This window comes from Callithrix jacchus, chromosome 22, assembly GCF_049354715.1.
Source record: "Callithrix jacchus isolate 240 chromosome 22, calJac240_pri, whole genome shotgun sequence".
Classification (NCBI taxonomy): domain Eukaryota; kingdom Metazoa; phylum Chordata; class Mammalia; order Primates; family Cebidae; genus Callithrix; species Callithrix jacchus.
In genome coordinates this window covers 41,071,714-41,095,355 of record NC_133523.1, presented here as the reverse complement: position 1 = coordinate 41,095,355, position 23,642 = coordinate 41,071,714, and the positions used below count along the sequence as shown (strand labels likewise).

The window sequence follows — 23,642 nt, the reverse complement described above, 5'->3', positions numbered from 1 at the left end:
CTCCCACCTCCCAGGTTCAAGTGCTTCTCCTGTCTCAGCCTCCTGAGTAGCTGGGATTATAGGTGCCTGTCACCAAGTCTGGCTAATTTTTGTATTTTTGGTAGTGATGGGATTTTATCATGTTGATCAGGCTGGTCTCGAACTCCTGACCTCAAGTGATCCGCCCGCCTCAGCCTCCCAAAGTGCTGGGATTACAGGCATGAGACACCGCTACTGGCCTTGATTTTCTTTTTAAATCTTATAAAGTGACAGAAATGAGGCTGAAAAAAGGGTAATCAGAAGGGCTGGGCGAGGTAGCTCAGGCTTGTAATCCCAGCACTTTGGGAGGCCGAGGCGGGTGGATCACGAGGTGAAGAGATCGAGACCATCCTGGTCAACATGGTGAAACCCCATCTCTACTAAAAATACAAAAATTGGCCGGGCGCGGTGGCTCATGCCTATAATTCCAGCACTGTGGGAGGCTGAGGTGGCTGGATCACAAGGTCAAGAGATCGAGACCATCCTGGTCAACGAGGTGAAACCCTGTCTCAACTAAAAATACAAAAATCAGCTGGGCATGGTGGCGTGCACCTGTAGTCCCAGCTACTCGGGAGGCTGAGGCAGGAGAAATGCTTGAACCCAGGAAGCGAAGGTTGCAGTGGGCCAAAATTGTGCCATTGCACTCCAGTCTGGGTAACAACAGCAAAATTCTGTCTCAAAAAAAAAAAAAATATACAAAAATTAGCTGGGTATGGTGGCGTGTGCCTGTAGTCCCAGCTACTTGGGAGGCTGAGGCAGAGAATTGCCTGAACCCAGGAGGCGGAGGTTGCAGTGAGCCGAGATCGCGCCATTGCACTCCAACCTGGGTAACAAGAGTGAAACTCGGTCTCAAAAAAAAAAAAGTCTGGGACAATAAATCTCCTCTCCATAACCTACATTCCTACTTAGCTCTACAGACTCTGCTCTGAAGTTTTTTAAAATTCATTACTCAGCCAGGTTTGGTGACTCACACCTGTAATTTCAGCACTTTGGGAGGCTCAGGCGGGTGGATCGCCTGCGGTCAGGAGTTCAAGACCAGCCTGTCCAACATGGTGAAACCTGATCTCTACCAAAAATACAAAAAAAACTATGGCCCGGTGCAGTGGCTCACATCTGTAATCCCAGCACTTTGGGAGATCAAGGTGCTCAGATCACTGGAGTCCAGGAGTTCAAGACCAACCTAGCCAACATGGCAAAACCCCATCTCTCTCTCTCTTTTTTTTTTGAGACGGAGTTTTGCTCGTTACCCAGGCTGGAGTGCAATGGTGCGATCTCGGCTCACCGCAACCTCCGCCTCCTGGGTTCAGGCAATTCTCCTGCCTCAGCCTCCTCAGTAGCTGAGATTACAGGCACACGCCACCATGCCCAGGTAATTTTTTGTATTTTTAGTAGAGACGGGGTTTCACCATGTTGACTGAGATGGTCTCGATCTCTTTACCTCGTGATCCACCTGCCTCAGCCTCCCAAAGTGCTGGGATTACAGGCTTGAGCCACTGCACCCGGCGGCAAAACCCCATCTCTACTAAAAAATACAAAAATCAGCCAGTATTGGTGGCAGACTCCTGTAATCCCAGTTACCCACGAGGCTGTGGCAGGACAATCAGTTGAACCTGGGAGGGGAGGTCGCAGTGAGGCAAGATCATGCCAGCCTGGAGGACAGAGCAAGATTCCAAATAAAAAAATATATATATATATTAGCTGGTAGTGTTTGGTGGCAGGGACCTATAATCCCAGCTTCTTGGCAGGTTGAGGCATGAGAACTGCTTGAACCCGAGAGACAGAGGTTTCAGTGAGCCAAGACTGTGCCACTGTACTCCATCCTGGGCAACAGACTCCATTTCAAAAATAAAATAAAATTCATTACTCAAATGGCATCAACACTAAATATCATGTTTATGCTTTGTTTTGTTTTACTGAAACAGGGTCTCGTTCTATGAACACAGACTGAAGTGCAGGGCTCACTGCAGCCTCAGCCTCCCAGGTTCAAGTGATCCTCCCACCTCAGCCTACTGAGTCCTGGGACTACAGGTGCACACCACTGCACCTGGCTAATTTATGGGGTTTTTTTGTAAACATGGGGTCTCACTATGTTACTCAGGTTGATCTCCATCTCCTGGGCTTAAGCAATCCTCCTACCTCTGCCTCTCCCAAAGTGCTGGGACTACAAATCCCCAGCAGACAGATCAACTGAGGTCAGGAGCTCAAGACCAGCCTGGCCAACACGGTGAAACCCCATTTCTACTAAAATTACAAAAATTAGCTGGGCATGGTAGCAGGAACCTGTAATATCCGCTACTCCAGAGGCTGAGGCAGGAAAATCACTTGAACCCGGGAAGTGGAGGGTCCATTGAGTTGAGACCGCATCAAACTCTGTCTCAAAATAAATAAATATACACCCAAGTGGGCACAAAAATAATATACATTCACAGCATCATCATCCATCTACTTCCCTCGACTTCTACATCCACCACCCTAGTCTGAGCGACCATCATTTCTCTCCTACAAAACTACAGCAGGCTGGATACAGTGGGTCACACCTGTAATCCCAGCAATTTGGGAGGGTGAGGCCTGAGGATCACTTGAGCCCACAAATCCGAAACCAGCCTGGGCAACACAGTAAGACTCCGTCTGTACAAAAAAAAAAATTAAAAATTAGCTGGGTGTGGTGGCGCAAACCTGTAGTCCCAGCTACTCTGGGAGGGGTGAGGGACTTTGGTGGGAAGATCACCTGAGCCCAGGAGGTCGAGGCTGCAGTGAGCTGTGATCAAGCCACTGTACTTCAGCCTGGGAAAGAAATTGAGACCCTGTCTCAAAAAAACAAAAACAAAAAAAAACCTATAGCAGCCTTAAACCTGCTCCTTCTGCTTCCATTCTCAGCCTCTACAATCCACCAACTTCCTTCTCAGGAAGGTCTATTAAAATGTAAACCAGATTGGGCTGGGCGAGGTGGCTCACACCTATAATCCCAGTATGTTGTGAGGCTGAGGAGGGCAGATCACAAGGTCAGGAGTTCAAGACCAGCCTGGCCAAGATGGCGAAACCCCGTCTCTAGTAAAAATACAAAAATCAGCAGGGCATTGTGGTGCACGCATGTAATCCTAGCTATTCAGGAGGGTGAGGCAGAGAATTGCTTGAACCCAGGAGGTAGAGATTGTAGTGAGCCGAGATCACACCACTGCACTCTAGGGCAACAGAGAGAGACTCCATCTCAAAAAAGAAAAAAAAGATTATATCACTCTCCTGGGCAAAATCTTTCAATGATTCCCTATGTAAGCTCCTTACCAGGGACTCTCTTTTTTCTTTTCTTTTTTTTTTAAGACAGAGTTTTACTCGTTACCCAGGCTGGAAAGCAATATCGAGATTTTGGCTCACTGCAACCTCCGCCTCCTAGGTTCAAGCAATTCTCCTGCCTCAGCCTCCCAAGTAGATGGGATTACAGGCATGCACCACCACGCCCGGCTAATTTTGTATTTTTAGTAGAGACGGGGTTTCTCCATGTTGGTTAGGCTGGTCTTCAACTTCCAACCTCAGGTGATCCACCTGCCTTGGCCTCCCAAAGTGCTGGGATTACAGGTATGAGCCACTGTGGCCAGCCACCAGGGACACTAAATACTCTCTTGTCTCAGTCTCATTCTACTCTCTCCCTTGGTCACTTGCTTACAGCCCTGCCAGCCTTCCTTGTTCCTAGAGATCATGCTTGCTACCCACTTAGGACCTTGACATTAGTGGTTCCCACTGTTTCTTTCCTCAACTTCTTGAAGGATACATTCTTTAGGTCTCAGCTCAACTGTCATCTCCTTAGAGAAGTCCACACTGGCCACTTAATTTAAAATAGGTCCACATCCTCTTCCATCTCAAATTATATTATTTGTTTTTGTTTTGATTGAAATGGAGCCTCACTACATTTCCAAGCCAGTCTCAATCTCCTGGCTCAGGTGATCCTCCAGTCCCAGCCTCCCAAGTAGCTGGGGTCACAGGCACACATCACTGCACTAAGCTACACTACTTGATTATATGTTGACTGCCCCCTCACTCCAGAAACCACTGTATCCCTAGAACCAATAGGTGTCCTTAGCATTTAGGACATACTGTTACTCAAATGGCTGTGAATTAATAGACACACCAAAACCTGTGTCGATTAGTAGAATTATAAAGATCAGGTACAAAATAAAATAATAATAGCCAACATTTATTGAACATTTACTGTGTGCCAAGCACTATTCTAAGCTCTTTGTATGTATTATGTCATTTAATGCCCATGACAATCCAATGGGCTGGTACTTTGTTATCTTTCTTTTACAGATCAGACAACAGGCACAAAGTTAACTTCTGGCCAGGTGTGGTGGCTCATGCCTGTAATCCCAGCACTTTGGGAGGCCGAGGTGGGTGGATCATGAGGTCAAGAGATTGAGACCATCCTGGTCAAACAAGGTGAAACCCCGTCTCTACTAAAAATACAAAAATTAGCTGGGCATGGTGGCACGTGCCTGTAGTCCCAGCTACTCAGGAGGCGGAGGCAGGAGAATTGCTTGAACCCAGGAGGCGAGGGTGCGGTGAGCCGAGATCGCGCCATTGCACTCCAGCCTGGGTAACGAGCGAAACTCGGACTCAAAAAAAAAAAAACAAAGGAACTCCAGTCTCCAGAGTTCTCCTACCCCACCTAGAGCCCTCTTAGAGGCAAGTCAATTTGTTCTGTGGAGCCTGCTTCCTCATCTGAACAGAGAAGAACACTGCCCTTCCTACTCCAGAGAGCTGCCATCAAACTCAGGTGAAGGCCAGGCACAGTGGCTCACCCCTGAAATCTCAGCATTTTGGTAGGCCAAGGCCAGCAGATTACCTAAGGGCAGAGGTTGAAGACCAGCCTGACCAACATGGAGAAACCGTCTCTACTAAAAATATAAAATTCGCTAGATGTGGTGATGCATGCCTGCAACCTCAGCTATTCAGGAGGCTCAGGTAGGAGAATCACTTGAACCTGGGAGGCAGAGGTTGCCATTAGCTGAGAACACACCATTGCACTCCAGCCTGGGCAACAAGAGGGAAATTCCATCTCAAAAAAAAAAAGACTGAGGTGAAAATGCAATCCCACTGCCATGTATATACCCACCCCCCCCCCCAAAAAAATCAGGACGAGTATGAAGGCTCACCCCTGTAATCACAATACTTTGAGAGGCCAAGGAGGGCCAATTACCTGAGGTTAGGAGTTTGAGACCAGCCTGGCCAACAGAGCAAACCCCAGCTCTACTAAAAATACAAAAATTAGCCAGGCATGGTGGCAGGTGCCTGCAGCTACTCAGGAGGCTGAGGCAAGAGAATTGCTTGAACCTGAGAGGTGGAGGTTGTACTGAGCTGACATCGTGCCACTGCCCTCTAGCCTGGGTGACAGAAGGAGACTCTGTCTACAGAAAAAAAAAAAAACAAGAGGATACCTGCACTCCCATGTTGACTGCAGCACTCTTCACAACACCCAAGACTTGGAAGCAAACCATGTGTCTAACAACACATAAAGACATTTTGGTACAAAGGCTGGGCATGGCGGTTCACGCCTATACTTCCAGCACTTTGCAGGGAGGCAGGAGGATTACTTGAGCCCAGGAGGTGGAGACAAGCCTGAGCAGCATGGCGAAACCCCACCTCTACTAAAAAATGAGTTGGGCTTGTGGCATGTGCTGTAGTCACCGCTACTGGGAGGCTGAGGTGGGAGGATCACCTGAGCCCAAGACTTCAAGGCTGAAGTGAGCTGGCTGTGACTGCACCACTGCATTCCAGTCTGGGCAACAGAATGAGAGCCTGTCTACCAAAAAAAAAAAAAAAAAAAAAAAAAGAAATTAGATTCTGTCATTTGCAACAACATGGAGGGAACTGGCAGAGGTTATTATGTTAAGCAAAATAAGGCAGTGAAAGACAAACTTTGCAGGTTCTCACTTATTTGCGGAAGCTAAAAAAATTACAACATTGAACTCATGCAGATAGTAGACTGATGGTTACCAGAGGCTAGGAGGGGTAGTAGGGGTTGGAGGGGAAGGAGGATTCAAAAATATAATGAAATACAATAAATAAGATCCGGTATTTGATAGTACAACACGGTGACTACAGTCAACAATTTGTTGTACATTCCAAAATAACTAAAAGAAGCCGGGTGATGGGGGTAGGACGCAAAAAAAAAAAAAAAAAAAAAAGAAGCCGGATGTGGTGACTCACACCTGTAACCCCAGCACTTTGGGAGGCCAAGGCAGGTGGATCATGAGGTCAAGAGGACCTCATGTTAGGACAATCCTAAACATGGTGAAACCCCATCTCCACTAAAAACAAAAAAATTAGCTGGGTGTGGAGGCATATGCCTGTAGTCTCAGCTACTGGGGAGGCTGAGGCTGGCGGATCGCTTGAACCCAGGTGGCGGAAGTTATAGTGAGCTGAGATCGCTTGAACCCAGGAAGCAGAGATTGCAGTGAAGTGAGATTGCACAACAGCCTGGTGACAGAGTCAGACTCCCAAAAACTAAGAATATAATTGCATTGTTTGTAACACAAAGAATAAGTGCTTGAGGTGATGGATACCCCATTTACCCTGATATGATTATTACCCATTGTATGCCTGTATCCCCAAAATATATCCACCTGCTATGTACCCACAAAAAAAATTTAATTTCTAAAAGACTCAGCTGAAAATGGACACAAAAACACTTTAATAAATTCTCTAAGACTCTCTGAGATTATCTAAAAATACAAGTACAAATGACAGATAACCTCTTCCCTCCCTCCCACAACCCTCAGCCAATGCTTTTCATGTTCTCCACCAAATTCAGTACAGCTCCACTCCCTCAGAATAACTCCCACCTCCCACAAATTTCACGTCCTGACCTTGACTTGTCCCTTAGGTCATCTCCCCACTCAGAGGCCCCCATCCATTCTTTACTGCTGCTCAGATAAACCATTCCTATCCCTCTGAAAGTTCCCTAACTACATTCCAGTTTTAACACCACCGACTTTGCCCCACTTCAAACAACACTACCTGACAATCATGCCTGGGCCTCTGGGAATTTGCACTTGCTGTTTTCTTTGCTGGTAAAGTTCTCCCAGATGACCATAGGGCTCTTTCCTTTCATTCAAGTCTTAGGCTCAATGTTACCTCTTCAGAGCCCTTCCCTGGCCAACCTATCAAAAGAGCCCTCCCACTTCACCATCCTTTAGTGACAGATCAATATATATACATATAAACACGTTTGTGGATTTTTTGATTTTTTGAAACAGGGCCTCACTGTGTCGCCCAGGCAGGGGTGTAGTGGTGCTATCACAGCTCACTGCAACCTCCACCTCCCCAGGGCTCAGGTGATACTCCCACGTCAGCTTCTCAACTAGCTAGGACCACAAACTGATGTCACCATGTCCGGCTAATTTTTCTATTTTTGTAGAGACTGGGTTTTTTGAAACCTTACCCAGGCTGGTTTCAAACTCCTGGGCTCAAAAGATTCCCTTTCCCTCCCTTCGACTCAGCTTCCCAATGCTAGGATTACAAGCATGACACTGAGTCCCCACTAAGTAAAAATATTGATCAGTGCATGGTGGCTCATGCTTGTAATCCCAGCATTTTGGGAGGCCGAGTGTGGGGTTGGGGAAGGGCTCTCTTGAGGCCAAGGAAAGCTTGATCCTGGGAGTTCAAGACCAGTCTGCAACATGGCAAAACCCCGTCCCTACAAAAAATATATATATACTCAAAAATTAGTTGGATGATGTGGTGGGGCCAGCCTGTAGTCCCACCTAATGGTGAGGCTGAAGTTAGAAGATCACTTGAGCCCTGGAAGTGGAAGCCACAGTGAGCTATGATCATGCCACTGCACTCCAGCCTGGGCAACAAAGAGAAAAAAAAAAAGCAGGAGCAGTGGCTCACGTCTGTAATCCCAGCACTTTGGGAGGCCGAGGCAGGCAAATCATTTGAGGTCAGGACAAGACCAGCCTGGTCAACATGACAAAAACCCATCTCTACGAAAAATACAAAAATTACCGGGCGTGGTGGCGCGAGCCTGTAATCTCAGCTACTCAGGAGACGGAGGTGAAAGGGTGTTTTTGAGGCCTGAGGCTGCAGCGAGACAAGATTGCCAGACTGCTCCCCAGCCTGGGCAACAGGGCAAGACTGTCTCAAACACAGAACAGTTGTCCAGGCGCAGTGGCACACGCCTGTAATCGCAGCACTTCGGAAGGACGAGGCGGGTGGATCACCTGACGTCAGGAGTTCGAGACCAGCCTGGTCAACATGGCGAAACCCCGTGTCTACTAAAAATACAAAAATTACTCGGGCGTAGTGGTGGGCCCCATAATCCCAGCTACTCAGGAGGCCGAGGCAGAAGAATCTCTTGAACCCGGGAGGCGGAGTTTGCAGTGAGCCGAGATCACCGCACAGAACTCCAGTCTGGGCGACAGAGAGAGACCTCCTCTCAAATAAAAAACAAAAACAAAAAAACACCCATCCCAAGCTACCCCACAATGTCCAAACTAAGTCTTCTGTCCTGTGAAGGCACGGTCCCCTAACAGACACGGCGACCGTTTCGGTGCCGCCGTCCTCCTCCAGACTCTCCCAACCTCTCAAGATTCCCATCTGGAGATAAGTTGCTCCAAAACTCCTCAAAAGCCGCGTTCTTTCAGCCTGGCCCGCCCCCGGGCACCCACAAGAATGTACGCTCCTTCTGCGGGGTTAGCCAGTCCAGCCTCCCCGAGGCCAGCACAGAACAGGGTCCCCCACCTCAGCCTTTCCACGTTATCCCAGCCCCTCTAGTCCCCTACCCGCGACCCAAACCCCACCATCACCGCCCTCGGGCCTCGGATTTCCTGAGTTTGAATCCTCCCTCAGGACTCCCCAACGCCCCCTTCAGAGGCCTCCCATCCTTCGGAACAGACCTGCCGACATCCTGAGACGTCCCCACTTCCTAGACCTTCCAGAAACATCCCCAATCAACTCCTCCAGTCCTCTCAGGAGCGACACGATCCCGGTGCACATAACTCCCGCCTCCTCCCTTCAAATCACACCTTCCCGCTCCCTCCGGGCCGCAAACGCCTCAGACTAGACACCCTCTCCAGACCCCGGGCGCCTCAAGCCACGCCGGCCCTGACCGTTTCTGGGCCTCAAGGCCCCACAGGCGGATCTGCCGGTCATACTGCGCCGCCTCCTCCTCGCTAATTCCGCCGCCAACCTCCTCCTTCTCCACCATGGCGCCGGCTCTTCCAGCCTCAGCTCTGGACCCGCTCGCACCAACCGCCCACCCGCCCTGCGCGCCCAACCGCCGCCGGCAGCACGCCCGGAGTGCTTCTGCGCAGGCGCAGATCTCCCCACGCCTGCGCAGTACCTCGACCGTGGAGGCTGGAACTAAAAGTACCTCACAAGACTCACGGGCGGTCCGGCTACTGTAAGTCACGTGACACAGGCTCAAACCAATCCTGGCCCCCAAAATGGCGCGGCTTAAGGACCCTAGGGCGTTACCCACGTGGTCACTTATGAGGCTCTTAAATTCTGCAAATATTTAAGGAGCGCACGCTGAGATACCTGCAATAGGGTTACTGTAAAATGAGTATTGAGAGGCTGGGCGCAATGGCTCACGCCTGTAATCCCAGCACTTTGGGAGGCCGATGCGGGCGGATCACGAGGTGAAGAGATGAGACCATCCTGGCCAACATGGTGAAACCTCGTCTCTATTAAAAATACAAAAATTAGCCGGGCGTGGTGGTGTGCACCTGTAGTCCCAGCTACTAGGGAGGCTGAGGCAGGAGAATTCCTTGAACCCAGGAGGCGGCGGTTGCAGTGAGCCAAGATCGGGCCATTGCACTCCAGCCTGGGTGACAGAGTAAGACTGTGTCTCAAAAAAAAACTCATGCCTATAATCCCAGCACTTTGGGAGGCTGAAGCGGGCAGATCACCTAATGTCAGGAGTTCGAGACCAGCCTGGCCAACATGGTGAAACCGTGTCCCTACTAAAATTACAAAAATTAGTTGGACGTCGTGGTGCGTGCCTGTTATCCCAGCTACTCAGGAGGCTGAGGCAGGAGAATGGCTTGAACCCGAGAGGCAGAGGTTGTATTAAGCTGAGATCGCGCCATTGCACTCCAGCCTGGGCGACAGAGTGAGACTCTTGTCTCAGGAGGGGAAAAAAAAAAGATGTTTTTCAGATCCTGAATTCCAGCAAAACAACTGATGCCAACCAGTGTGAAGACTCCCACAGAGGAACCAAATCAACAGGAGTAGAGAGTTTCTTCATCTCCCTGTTCCATGAATGTAGGGTTTAGCCCTACAGGGTTCTGTGAGCCCCTTTTTACAGGTGTGGAGACAAGAAACTGGAAATAAAAGACACAAGACATGCCGGGCGCGGTGGCTCAAGCCTATAATCCCAGCACTTTGGGAGGCCGAGGCGGGTGGATCACGAGGTCAAGAGATTGAGACCATCCTGGTCAAACAAGGTGAAACCCCGTCTCTACTAAAAATACAAAAATTAGCTGGGCATGGTGGCGCACGCCTGTAATCCCAGCTACTCAGGAGGCTGAGGCAGGAGAATTGCCTGAACTCAGGAGGCAGAGGTTGCGGTGAGCTGAGATCGCGCCATTGCACTCCAGCCTGGGTAACAAGAGCGAAACTCCACTTCAAAAAAAAAAAACAAAAAAAAAAACAGCTGGCGCTTTCCCAGCGCTGGCACTGCCGCACAGCCGAGGCGCCCTCCAGCAGCCCTTATGCGGGCGTTACAGAAGCTTAGAGCATCCTGCCTTAGGATTGCTTTGTTCACAATGTCACCTCACTTTTATGCTTTATTACCCAATAATTATTAGTAAAATTAAAAGGTTATATTAAGTATATATATCTGTATAATAATATATAAATAACTGTATAACTATATATGATTTTATATATATAAATAACTATGTGCTTATTTTTCTCATTCTTTTCTAATTCAATATTTATATAGGAACAGGCTAAGGCTTTAAACCCTTATCTTGGCACTTGTGGGCTTCCCCCACACACACACACATGATTTCACCCTTCACTCTTCAACCAACCAATGACCTTCACACTTCAACCTACCCCAAAACCCCTAAAAAAACCCTACCCCAAACTCCCTGGGGAGGTGGATTCGTGGTTTCCTTCCATCTCCTCCCTTGGTTTTCAGTGGCCCTGTGATTAAATCTCTTTCTCGCCAAGCGCGGTGGCTCACGCCTGTAGTCCCAGCACTTTGGGAGGCTGAGGCGGGTGGATCACGAGGTCAAAAGATCCAGACCATCCTGGTCAACAAGGTGAAACCCCGTCTCTACTAAAAATACAAAAATTAGCTGGGCATGGTGGCGCACACTGTAGTCCCAGCTACTCAGGAGGCGGAGGCAGGAGAATTGCTTGAACCCAGGAGACCGAGGTTGCGGTGAGCCGAGATTGGGCCATTGCACTCCAGCCTGGGTAACAAGAGCAAAACTCCGTCTCAAAAAAAAAACAAAGAGAGAGATCGAGACCATCCTGGTCAACAAGGTGAAACTCCGTCTCTACTAAAAATACAAAAATTAGCTGGGCATGGTGGCGCGCGCCTGTAGTCCCAGCTACTTGGGAGGCTGAGGCAGGAGAATTGCCTGAACCCAGGAGGCGGAGGTTGCAGTGAGCCGAGATCGCGCCATTGCACTCCAGCCTGGGTAACTAGCGAAACCCCGTCTCAAAAAAAAAAAAAAACCCACTAAAAGAAAAAACTTTCAACAGGCCAGGCACAGTGGCTCATGTCTATATTCCCAACACTTTGAGAATATCACTTCAGGTCAGGAGTTTGAGACTGTCAAACGCAAGCCAGACCCTGCTACAAAAATTATAAAAATTAGGCCAGGCATGGTGACTCATTCCTATAATCCCAGCACTTTGGGAAGCTGGGACAGGAGGATCACTTGAGGTCAGGAGTTGGAGACCAGCCTGGTTAACATAGTGAAACCCTGTCTCTACTAAAAATACAAAAATTCAGGCCAGGCGTGGTGGCTCATGCCTATAATCTCAGCACTTTGGGAGGCCGAGGCGGGTGGATCACGAGGTCAAGAGATCAAGACCATCCTGGTCAATGAGGTGAAACCCTGTCTCTACTAAAAATACGAAAAGTAGCTGGGCATGGTGGCGCGTGCCTGTAATCCCAGCTACTCGGGAGGCTAAGGCCAGAGAATTGCTTGAACCCAGGAGGCAGAGGTTGTGGTGAGCCGAGATCAAGCCATTGCACTCCAGCCTGGGTAACAAGGGTGAAACTCTGTCTCAAAAAAAAAAAAAAGAAAGAAAGAAAAAAGAAAAGATGGTAATTCTGAAAGTCTATGGCATATAATAATTTTTAACTGGTTAGGGAGTGACCCAGATTCTTACCTGTGCCTATGCAGTAACGCCTGTAAAATGATCACTTTATGAAAAAAAACTCTGAAAATAGAGCTAATTGCTGCATAAATTATTTTCTCAGGGCCGGGCGCGGTGGCTCACGCCTGTAATCCCAGCACTTTGGGAGGCCGAGGCGGGTGGATCATGAGGTCAAGAGATCGAGACCATCCTGGTCAACATGGTGAAACCCCATCTCTACTAAAAATACAAAAATTAGCTGGGCACGGTGGCGCGCGCCTGTAATCCCAGCTACTCGGGAGGCTGAGGCAGGAGAATTGCTTGAACCCAGGAGGAGGAGGTTGTGGTGAGCCGAGATGGCTCCATTGCACTCCAGCCTGGGTAACAAGAGTGAAACTCCATGTCAAAAAAAAAAAAAAGAAAGAAAAATTATTTTCTCCTGTACTTGTAGACTCATCAAAGGTCTAAAAGTGTCTCCCTTTCCTCTCCTCATTTCTACTTTTTTATAGTTTATGGGAAAAAAATAACTGTAATGGTATAGCCTCATATCTGGAAATATACACCTTTTTTATTTATTTTATTTTATTATTTTTTCCCCTAGATATGGGGTTTCTCTGTGTTGGTCAGGCTGGACTCAAACTCCCGACCTCAGGTCATCTGCCCACCTTGGCCTCCCAAAGTGCTGGGATTACAGACGTAAGCCACCACTCCAGGCCTATACATCTTTTTTTTTTTTAATTTTATTGAGGTGAAATTCACGTAATATAACATTAGGCAGCATTTTGAAGTGCACAATTCAGTGGCTTTTAGTACTTTTACCATATTATGCAACCACCACCTCTATCTAGTTCCAAAACATTTTCATTATCCCAAGAGTGGCGGCATAAATCTTCTAAATTGTCAGGAGTCAACCATGACTTTGCTATGTAAACAATTTCAAAGGGACTGGAATAGTTCAGTGTTTCAGCTTAGTATAATTTAGTATAAACAATCTTTTTGCCACTTTTTAAGAGCTATCGTTAACTGCATTCATTGGGTGATTATTCATTAGGAATGCTATATGCCAGAACATCTTGGCATGCCTGGTCCCTGTCCTCTAGTCTCAGTCCCTGTCCTCTACTCTCATCATTGTGACGATGACGAAAGGTACGTTTCCAAAACGCTCCCAAGGAAGCAGCACTGTACCCTTGAGAAACCCAGTCGCTAATTTTCCTTAATAATTTCCAAAATGTCCTCTAGGGGGCAACATTATCCCTTGAGAACCAAGTAGACCAATCATTCCTCTTCCAGCCTGGATCTCAGTACCTCTCACCTCTTCAATTAATCTACAGTTGGATTAGCAAGGAAGAAAGGGAAAAAAGCTATGGGTTGGTGATCAGCAGGCTCCAACACAGTGGAATGGCTCTCTTTGGCCAAGGGTCTCCTCCGTTGTTCTCCAGGTGTCTCCAGGGGTCATTGACAAATGGTGGTGTTTCTTCCACCTCTATAGGAACATCTCCGTGAATCCTCCTCATCCCCAGTCTGAAGAAACCACCCTAGAGCCATCCCAGGAACCAGAGAAAAGACAGGTCTTTCATTAGCATAATAATGTACTGGCCAGGCGCAGTGGCTTACACCTGTAATCCCACCACGTTAGGAGGCCAAGGCAGGAGCATCACTTAAGGCCAGGTGTTCAAGAGCAGTCTGGGCAACAGAGTGAGACCCTCCTCTACAAAAAAGAAGAAAATAGCCAAGTGTGGTGGTGTGCACCTGTGGTCTCAGCTACTTGGGAGGCTAAGGCTGGAGGTCACTTGAGCCCAGGAGGTAGAGGCTGCAGTGATCTGTGATGGTGCTCCTGTACTCCAGCCTGGGTGACAGAGGGACACCCTGCCTCATCATCATCATCATCATCATCATATCGTACCAAGAGCAGAACGAAACAGGTGCCATGCAAGTATTAGCTGACTTATGTGCATTTCAGGAGGTTCAATTAAAAAAAAAAAGAGGACCTGCCAGCCCGGAGATGTTTTGGAGGCACAGGAGAAAAGTTACGTTAGGATTTTGTTTTCCACGAAAAACAGGGCAAGCTGCTGAAACTTTCCCTCCTTCCTTCCTTCCTTCCTTCCTTCCTTCCTTCCTTCCTTCCTTCTCTTTCTTTCTTTCTTCTTTCTTTCTCTCTCTCTCTTTCTTTGTTTCTTTCTTTCATTTTTGTGTGAGACAGAGTCTAGCTCTCTCATCAGTTTATGGGAAAAACTGGCGACAGAGCGAGACTCGAGTGCAGTGGCACAATCTCGACTCACCGCAACCTCCACCTCCCAGGTTCAAGTGATTTCCCTGCCTCAGCCTCCCGAGTAGCCGGGACTACAGGCACGTGCCACCATGCCCAGCTAATTTTTTTTTTTTGTATTTTAGTAGAGACCGGGTTTCACCGTGTTGGTCAGGATGGTCTCAATCTCCTGACCTTGTAATCTGCCCATCTCGGCCTTCCGAAAGTGCTGAGATTACAGGCGTGAGCCACTGCGCCCGGCCGTTGCTGAAACTTTCATCCCCTACCCACCCACCCTTCAATGGAAAAGGCGGTAAGAGACCGGGCGCGGTGGCTCACACCTGTAATCCCAGCACTTTGGGAGGCCGAGGCGGGTAGATCACGAGGTCAAGAGATCGAGACCATCCTGGTCAGCATGGTGAAATCCCGTCTCTACTAAAGATATAAAAAATTAGCTGGGCATGGTGGCACGTGCCTGTAGTCCCGGCTACTCGGGAGGCTGAGGCAGGAGAATTGCCTGAACCCAGGAGGCGGAGGTTGCGGTGAGCCGAGATGGCACCATTGCACTCCAGCCTGGGTAACAAGAGCGAAACTCCGCCTCAAAAAAAAAAAAAAGAAAAGGTGGTAAGAAAGAGCCTTTGGGGGACCGGCGCGGTGGCTCACGCCTATAATCCCAGCACTTTGGGAGGCCGAGGCAGGTGGATCACAAGGTCAAGAGACCATCCTGGTCAACAAGGCGAAACCCCATCTCTACTAAAAATACAAAATAAAATTAGCTGGGCGTGGTGGTGCATGCCTGTAGTCCCAGCTACTCAGGAGGCTGAGGCAGGAGACTTGCTTGAACCAAGGAGGCGGAGGTTGCTGTGAGCCGAGATCATGCCATTGCACCCCAGTCTGGGTAATAACAGCAAAACTCTGTCTCAAAAAAAAAAAAAGAAAAAGAAAAAAGAAAGAGCCTTTGGAACTTTGGGGGAAGCTTGTATCGTGGCCAGGAGAGCTGCACTCACTCATCAGTGAAGAGAACTGTAAGGCTGGTGGAGCACAGTGCAAGAAGAGATCCTTTAGCTGGACCAGGATGTGGCAAACGACTCTGCCATTTAGATCTTATAACCCAGCAGATGCAGCTCAAAATATGTGTGTGCAGTAGAATACGCTGTCTGTTCTTTCTTTCTTTTGAAATGGAATCTCCCTCTGACACCCAGGCTGGAGTGCAGTGGCACGATCTCAGCTCATTGCAACTTCCATCTCCCAGGTTCAAGCAATTCTCATGCCTCAGCCTCCTGAGTAACTGGGATTACAGGTGTGCGCCACGACATCCAGCTTTTTTTTTTTTTTTTGAGACGGAGTTTTTGCTCTTGTTACCCAGGCTGGAGTGCAATGGCGCGATCTCGGCTCACCGCAACCTCCGCCTCCTGGGTTCAGGCAATTCTCCTGCCTCAGCCTCCCGAGTAGCTGGGATTACAGGCACACGCCAACATGCCCAGCTAATTTTTTTTTTGTATTTTTAGTAGAGACGGGGTTTCACCATGTTGACCAGGATGGTCTCGATCTCTTGACCTCGTGATCCACCCGCCTTGGCCTCCCAAAGTGCTGGGATTACAGGCTTGAGCCACCGTGCCCGGCCTTGTTTTTTTTTTTTTTTGAGACAGTTTCACTCTTGTTGCCAGTGCAGTGGCACTATCTCGGCTCACCGCAACCTCCGCCTCCTGGGTTCAGGCAATTCTCCTGCCTCAGCCTCCTGAGTAGCTGGGATTACAGGCACATGCCACCATGCCCAGCTAATTCTTTGTATTTTTAGTAGACACGGGGTTTTACCATGTTGGCCAGGATGGTCTCGATCTCTTGACCTCGTGATCCACCCGCCTCGGCCTCCCAAAGTGCTGGGATTATAGGCCTGAGCCACCGCGCCCAGCCCAGAATATTCACTTTGTGTAAATGTGTCAAGCTGCATACCTGTGATTATATGCTTTTCTGTATGTGTGTTATTCTTCAATAAAAAATAGGCTGAGGCTGAGGCTGGTAGATGATCTGAGGTAAGGAGTTTGAGACCAGCCTGGCCAACATGCCAAAACCCCATCTCTACTAGAAATACAAAAATTAGCCGGGTGTGGCAACAGGCGCTTGTAGTTCCAGCTACTGGGAAGCTAAGGTAGAAGAATTTCTTGAACCGAGAAGACAGAGGTTGCAGTGAGCTGAGATCACACCATTGCACTTCGGCCTGGGCAACAAGAGCAAAACTCTGCCTCAAAATAAGTAAAGAAATAACAGTGAAACTCAGGCTCAAAATAAATAAATAAATACAACTATAAAACAAAAAAGTCAGCCAGGTGTGGTGGCTCACACCTGTATTCCCAGCACTTTGGAAGGTTAAAGCGGGTGGATCGCCTGAGGTCAGGATTTCAGCCTGACCAACATGGAGAAATCCCATCTCTACTAAAAATACAAAATTAGCTGGGCATGGGTGCACATGCCTGTAATCCCAGCTACTCGGGAGGCTAAGGCAGGAGAACTGCTTGAACCTGGAAGGTGGAGGTTGTAGTGAGCCAAGATAGTGCCACTGCACTGGCAACAAGAGTGAAACTGTCTCAAAAAAAAAAAAAAACAAGGCCGGGCACGGTGGCTCAAGCCTGTAATCCCAGCACTTTGGGAGGCCAAGGCGGGTGGATCACGAGGTCAAGAGATCGAGACCATCCTGGTCAACATGGTGAAACCCCGTCTCTACTAAAAATACAAAAAAAAAATTAGCTGGGCATGTTGGCGTGTGCCTGTAATCCCAGCTACTCGGGAGGCTGAGGCAGGAGAATTGCCTGAACCCAGGAGGCGGAGGTTGCGGTGAGCCGAGATCGCGCCATTGCACTCCAGCCTGGGTAACAAGAGCAAAAACTCCGTCTCAAAAAAAAAAAAAACAAATAGCTGGGTGCAGTGGCTCACCCCTGTAATTCTAGCAGTTTGGGAGGCTGAAGTGGGCAGGTCACAAGGTCAGAAGTTCAGTTTGCAAACAGCCTGGCTAACATGGTGAAACCCCATCTCTACTAAAAATACAAAAATTAGCTCGGCATGGTGGAGTGTGCCTGTGATCCCAGCTACTTGGGAGGCCGAGGCTGCAGAAATGCTCAAACCCACGAGGCGGGAGGTTGCAGTGAGCCAGGATTACACCACTGCACTCCAGCCTGGGCAACAGAGCAAGACTCCATCTCAAAATAAATAAATAAATAGGCTGGGCAAGGTGGCTCATGCCTGTAATCCCAGCAACTTGGGAGGCCTAGGTGGGTGGATCACTTGAGTTCAGGAATTTAAGAGCAGCCTGGCCAACATGGTGAAACCCTATCTCTACTAAAATCACAAAAAATTAGCCGGGCGTGGTGGTGAGCTCCTGTAATCCCAGCTGCTTAGGAGGCTGAGACATGAGAATCATTTGAACCTGGGAGATGGAGGTTGCAGTGAGCTGAGATTGCACCACTGCACTCCAGCCTGGGCAACAGATCCAGACTCTGTCTCAAAATAAATAAATAAATAAATAAATAAAATATAAAAATAAAAAGGCCAGCTGAAGCGTCAGAAGGGCTTGGTAGACCACGTTCCATCATGTTCCATTATGACGTTGAAGTACAGGGAATTCCTGCTCAGTGGGGTTTTTGTTTTCCCCATTAACTGAAAGCAGATGTCCATCTAGAATTATGGAATGGCCCCGCTGAAGCTTCAGGGATGGGGCCCCCTCAGGACCGTACCTTGAAAGGACAATGGCTGTCCGCTGAGATGTGGCCCATGGTCTCTATAGCCCAGCATACACAGGGTTGAAGAATCAAGGTGTAAAGGAAGGAACAGCACCATCCACAATCACACATAGTGAGCCAGTTTCGTGTCCTTCCTTTCCATTCCCACAAAGCTGCCAATATTAGCTCTTGATGTGTGAAAGAAATTTTTTTTGGACAACATAGTTATGAGCATGTATGAACATTTTATTACAATCTTCCATGAAAGGAAATAAGGTCCCTTGTAGGCCTATTAAGATTCACTGTAATAGGTAAGGACTTTTTTTTTTTTTTTTGAGATGGAATCTTACTCCGTCACCAGGCTGGAGTGCAGTGGCGCAATCTTGGCTCACTGCAACCTCCCACTTCCAGGTTCAAGTGATTCTCCTGCCTCAGCCTCCCAAGTAACTGGGATTATAGGCACCCACCACTGCACCCAGCTAATTTTTGTATTTTTAGTAGAGATGGGGTTTCACCATCTTAACCAAGATAGTCTCAATCTCTTGACCTTATGATCCTTGAGACTTGGCCTCCCAAAGTGCTGGGATTACAGGCGTAAGCCACTCTGCCTGGCAATGGGACATTTTATAGGAGAAGAGAATTGTTAACCATTAGATAGGAGATTCGATCCAGAAAGACGATAGTCTGGGTAAGGGTAACACAATTCTTGGCTGGTAGTCAGTCAGCTGACTGGTATACCAATCAGTCAACTGGTATACCGTGTGGGATGGTGGGGGGCAGCACTAGCTTCTCAAAACAAGTTTCATCCACTGAAAATTTACTGTAAGCAATTTATCAGAATTTTTTTTTTTTTTTGAGTCAAAGACTCACTGTATTGCCCAGGATGACAACCTGGGCTCACTGCAACCTCCGTCTCCCAGGTTCAAGAAATTCTCCCGCCTCAGCCTTTTGAGTAGCTGGGACTACAGGCACCCGCCACCACGCCCAGCTAATTCTTGTATTTTTAGTAGAGATGGGGTTTCACCATGTTGGCCAGGATGGTTTCAATCTCTTGATCTCATTATCGGCCCGCCTCGGCCTCCCAAAGTTTTGGGATTACAGGCGTGAGCCACCACGCTCGGCCAAGATTCTCTTTTTTTTGAGATGGAATCTCTGTGGCCAGGCTGGAGTGCAGTGGTACATCTCAGCTCATTGCAACCTCCACCTTCCGGGTTCAAGCAATTCTCTGCCTCAGGCTCCCGAGTAGCTGGAATTACAGGTGCCCGGCACCGTGCCTGGCACCACGCCTGGCTAATTTTGTATTTTTGGTAGAGACGGGGTTTCAGGGTTTCATCATCTTGGCCAGGCTGGTCTTGAACTCCTGACATTGTGTTCCACCCGCCTCGGCCTCCCAATGTGCAGGGATTACAGGCGTGAGCCTTTGCGCTCGACCGACTCTTTTTTTTTTTTTTTTTTTTCACACATCACAATCTGACGACTCTGTCTCTTAAAAAAAAAATCTTGCTGCACTCTTTAGAACTAATCCTATGACCTTGAACCAATTAAACACCGAACTTCAGTCTGCAAATGGGTATAACAGCAGGTTATCTTACGACTGTTGTGAGGGTCAAAAGATTTGTTTGGTACACAGTCTTATGTCACCAGCAGTGTTTCCACCTTCGCTTTTTGAGAGCCTTCGAAGGGCCCCACACCCCAGGTCCTTAAACTTCCCTGAGGGCCTACCAAGCCCCGCCCCTCTCGCCTCCGAGGATGACGTCATCGACTGAGTTGTTGAGTGACGTCACCCCGGGCGGCTGGGCTTCATCGCCTCTTCTCCGGAAACCTCCGACTCTTGGCACCTGGCCTCCGGCTTTCGGTTATTTTTATTTTTTCTCCACAGCCTGAATTCCTTCCCTCCCATTCTCCCACCTAAAACTATCGGCTCTTCCCGCCTTCCTTCAGCTAGCAATTTTCGGTTCTTCTCTCTTGCTCTCGGGCGACTTTCTGAAAGTGGTTTATTCTCTTAATAGACCCTCCAGCCCCGCCAGTTCAGCTAATTCGCTTAATCGCATTATCCTGACTGCTTCCACCTCCTGCCACCCACCAGGACACTGTCTTCGGCTCTTTCCGGACCATCAGAGTTTCTCCTCCTTCCCCGGTCCCGAACGGCTTAGGCTATTTCTGGCTGCCCTAGGTTTCTCTTGCTCCCTCTAGCCCCACCCCTATCAGCACCTTCGGCTCTTTCCGACTCTCCCCCGCCGTCTCCTGTCTCTCGCTCAGCTCCTTTCGGCTATTTCCGCCTCCCGTCGGCCTCGCCCTTTACCTTCGGCTCTTTCCGCCGGCCTTCGGGCAAGCGGTCTCTTCCCCTCTCCTGCACGTGACACGGCCTCCGCCTCCCGCCTCCCAGTTCCCCCTCCCACCTCACCCTTCCTCCCGCCTCAGCCTCTTGGCTGGTCCGGGCCGAGTCGCCATTTTGTGTCAATTCCTGATTGCGGCGGGGGCCGGGCAGCCGGGGCACCCGGGGCAGCAGACAGGGAGACAGTCGGCCCGTCTCCTCTCTACCTCAAATCCTTTTTTTTTTTTTTTTAACCCCCCACCCCTCGCTCGCTCGCTCTCCTCTTCTCCCCCTACCCTTCGCTTGCTCCATCGCGCGCGGCCCGCGCTAATTACATCCAACCACCCACCAGTGTCCGTGTCTCCCGGATCTCCCGTCCCCGGGCCCGCGGGGGTGCGTGCGGGGAGCTCTCGCCCCGATGAGGGCCCCGCGCCAGTGAGCGAGTGACCGCAAGGGTGGGCTGCGGAGAAAGCAGGCGGCGAGCGGTCCGCCGAGGCCTAGGCCGAGCGGCCTACGCGGAGGTCGGCGCAGAGGTGATTCCGAAACCGAAAAAATATATACCCCATTCCCATCAGGAGCCCTCCGAGCAGAAGTGTGCCCCTCCCGCCACGCCCAAGCAGTCCTTTTTCGTGCATTAACATCCCCTCCCCCCCAAAGGAACTATGGAGGCCGCGCCCGGGACCCCCCCGCCGCCGCCATCAGAGTCGCCGCCGCCGCCATCGCCGCCGCCGCCATCAACGCCTTCGCCTCCTCCGTGTTCCCCCGACGCCCGCCCGGCCACCCCGCACCTCCTCCACCACCGCCTCCCGCTCCCTGACGACAGGTCAGGCCCCCGGCCGGGCCGGGGCTGGCGTCCCCGGGGGGAGGAAAAGGAGGAGGAGGAAGGGGGGCGACCGCCATGTTGGGCCGGGCCGCGGAGGAGGAGGAGGAGGAGGAGGAAGGGCGGGGTCGGTGGGTGTCTCTCGATCGCTAGCTCGCTCGCTCTTTCTCGCTTGCTTTCTCTCCCGGCCTCATGCGTTTCCCCCCCCTCGCGGCGCTCGCCCGCTCTCCCTCGCTCTCGCTCTGTCTTTTTTGGGCGCCATGCTGAGGGGAAGGTGAGGAGGCGCCCCTCGGACCCCCCGCGCCCGCCCGCCCGCCCTGGGGAGGGGGCGCCAGGGGGGGTGCTGCGGAGGCCCACGGGGGTCCTGGCTGCCCCTGCGCCCGGAGCTGGCAGCCACGGGCCCGCCTGCCCGTCGCCTGACTTCGGGGAAGGGGATGGGGGAGGGGCTCCGGACCCTTTTTAGGGGGATCTCCAGCAACAGCCCCGCTCTTAGGGGTTTGGGGTTGGGGGTCTCCCAGCCCCCGGCAGTATCCTTTCTCCTGGGGGGGCACACCCTGCCCTACTTGGATGATAGGTACCCTAGCTTTTTTAGGAGGCAGAAAGTGGGGGTTCAGGTCCTTTCTTCATCCTTCTAATGGAGGGTCCTTTGGGTGGGTATGGCACTTAATTTTTGGCGGGAGGTGTTTTCTAGCTATTCCCTAGAATGCAGAATTGGGGAGGGGGAGAGATGCCTCTCCAGCCCTTCTGATGAAAACCCCTGCTTATTTTTTGAGAGAAGACTCTTCCCCATGTTTTTGCTAAAGGGCAGGGGTCCTCTCGATTTTCGTAGGTAGGTGACGTGAGAGGGCTCTTAGCCTTTTTTGTGGAGGGGGGAAGGTTTGGTTTCCCTGCCTTGTAGGGGAGAGGAAGTTGGTCCCGCGCTTTCTCCTGTGGTTCCCCCCTCTTTCGGGGTAAAATGGGGCACCATCTCTTCCGGAAGAGAAAAGGCGATTTCCTTGTGCTTTGGCAGGGGGTGAAAGGAAGCGCCCCCTTCCCTAAGTGCGAAACGAGGCCCCCCTCCCGCCCTTCTCTGGCTGGCGGGTGATAATGGGGACAGCTCGGCGCGTTTCAGGGCGAGGTTGGGGCCCTGTTTCCTTCCCCTGCTCGAGCAGAAGGAGTTGGGGTGCAGGGTTCGCCCACTGTTTCCTGGTGGGGCAGAAGAGGCGGCTGGAGAGTAGGTTTGGACACGGACGGTGGGTTTCGGTCGGCAGGCAAGACAGTCTTGGAAGGAGTGGGGGTGGAGAGGGGAAGAGAACGTGCTGGACAGATGGCTACCCCGTCGCAGCCCTGCCTGGGGAGCCCCTCAGGAACCTCCCTTAGTCGGGGGTTTCAGCCAGGGCTCCCCCTGCCAGACTCCACTGCCCCTTCTCCCCACTCCTCCCTCCCCTTTCCCCTTTCTCCTTCACAGACCATACTTTGCCTTTTAAAAGAAATGCCACCCACATTCAGAGACACAAGTGCAGCAGTTTGGTGAGCTTTTACAACATTTTTTTTTTCTGTTTTGTTCTAATTAAATGTATCGTCCTGGGAATCGCAGCCCATCGCAGCCCGACTCCAGTTCAAGGAAATAAACAGATTAGCAAAGGTCTGTTCGCTAAGCCCACGTCGGGCTTCCGGCCCCCTCTCCGGGGGCAGGTGCATTACTCAAAGGTGCTTACACGCTTTATTCGACCTCTAAGGAGTTCTCTTATGTCAGAAGTGTATGTCTTACAATGGGTTGGGATGGTAAGTAGCCTCTTTTATTGAGTAATTCAATGATCTCCCTCTTTTTCTCCCTTTCCTGCCTGCCTTCTTCCTCGCCTTTAGACCAAAGTGATGCTTGAGAGTGAATTGATGTGTTGGAATCAGGATTCTAACCCTGTTGAGCCCTTTTATACTTGCACATCCTTTCAGTGTTTAATTTTTTAAATTTGATGTACACAGTTTTCTCAAAAAAAAAAAAAAAGTGTGCTACTGTAACATGACAAAAACCGATGTAAAAGGCCTGTGTTTTCAGGCTCTGGCGTCCCTCTTTCCATTTCAATCCATTGCTTTGTCTCCAGCCTTCATCTTTGAAGAAAGTGGATACTTCAAGTCCATTTATAGGAGACAAGCTTACTGAATTTGATTTATGATACATGTATTCAAGTTAATGGTTCTCCCTCCCCCCCCAAAAAGATTGGTTCAAGTAGCTCC

At 49.9% G+C, this 23,642-nt stretch overlaps 2 protein-coding genes across 14 annotated transcripts in view; one reads left to right on the top strand and one right to left on the bottom strand.

Annotated features, from left to right (window-relative positions):
- SAE1 (SUMO1 activating enzyme subunit 1) overlaps window positions 1-9,274 on the bottom strand; it is an 83,107-nt gene extending 73,833 nt beyond the window's left edge. For all 6 annotated transcript variants that reach the window (XR_013531015.1, XR_013531016.1, XM_002762266.5 and 3 more), the window contains exon 1: window positions 9,123-9,274. Coding sequence is in view for 4 of the 6 variants with exons in the window: in XM_002762266.5 (XP_002762312.1) it covers window positions 9,123-9,220 (98 nt within the window). In the remaining 2 variants the exon portion in view is untranslated. The remainder of the gene's footprint in view (window positions 1-9,122) is intronic.
- An 11,469-nt stretch (window positions 9,275-20,743) lies between these two features.
- Window positions 20,744-23,642, top strand: part of ZC3H4 (zinc finger CCCH-type containing 4) — a 46,176-nt gene continuing 43,277 nt past the window's right edge. For 2 of the 8 annotated variants that reach the window (XM_078360222.1, XM_078360218.1), the window contains exons 1-2: window positions 21,592-21,702; window positions 23,005-23,192. In XM_078360222.1, the coding sequence (XP_078216348.1) occupies window positions 23,170-23,192 (23 nt within the window). In that variant the 5' untranslated portion in view covers window positions 21,592-21,702; window positions 23,005-23,169. Of the gene's footprint in view, window positions 21,142-21,255; window positions 21,703-21,913; window positions 22,258-22,875; window positions 22,938-23,004; window positions 23,193-23,642 lie in introns of those variants that run through there. The other 6 variants (XM_078360221.1, XM_078360213.1, XM_035286344.3 and 3 more) reach the window with 5 other exon arrangements.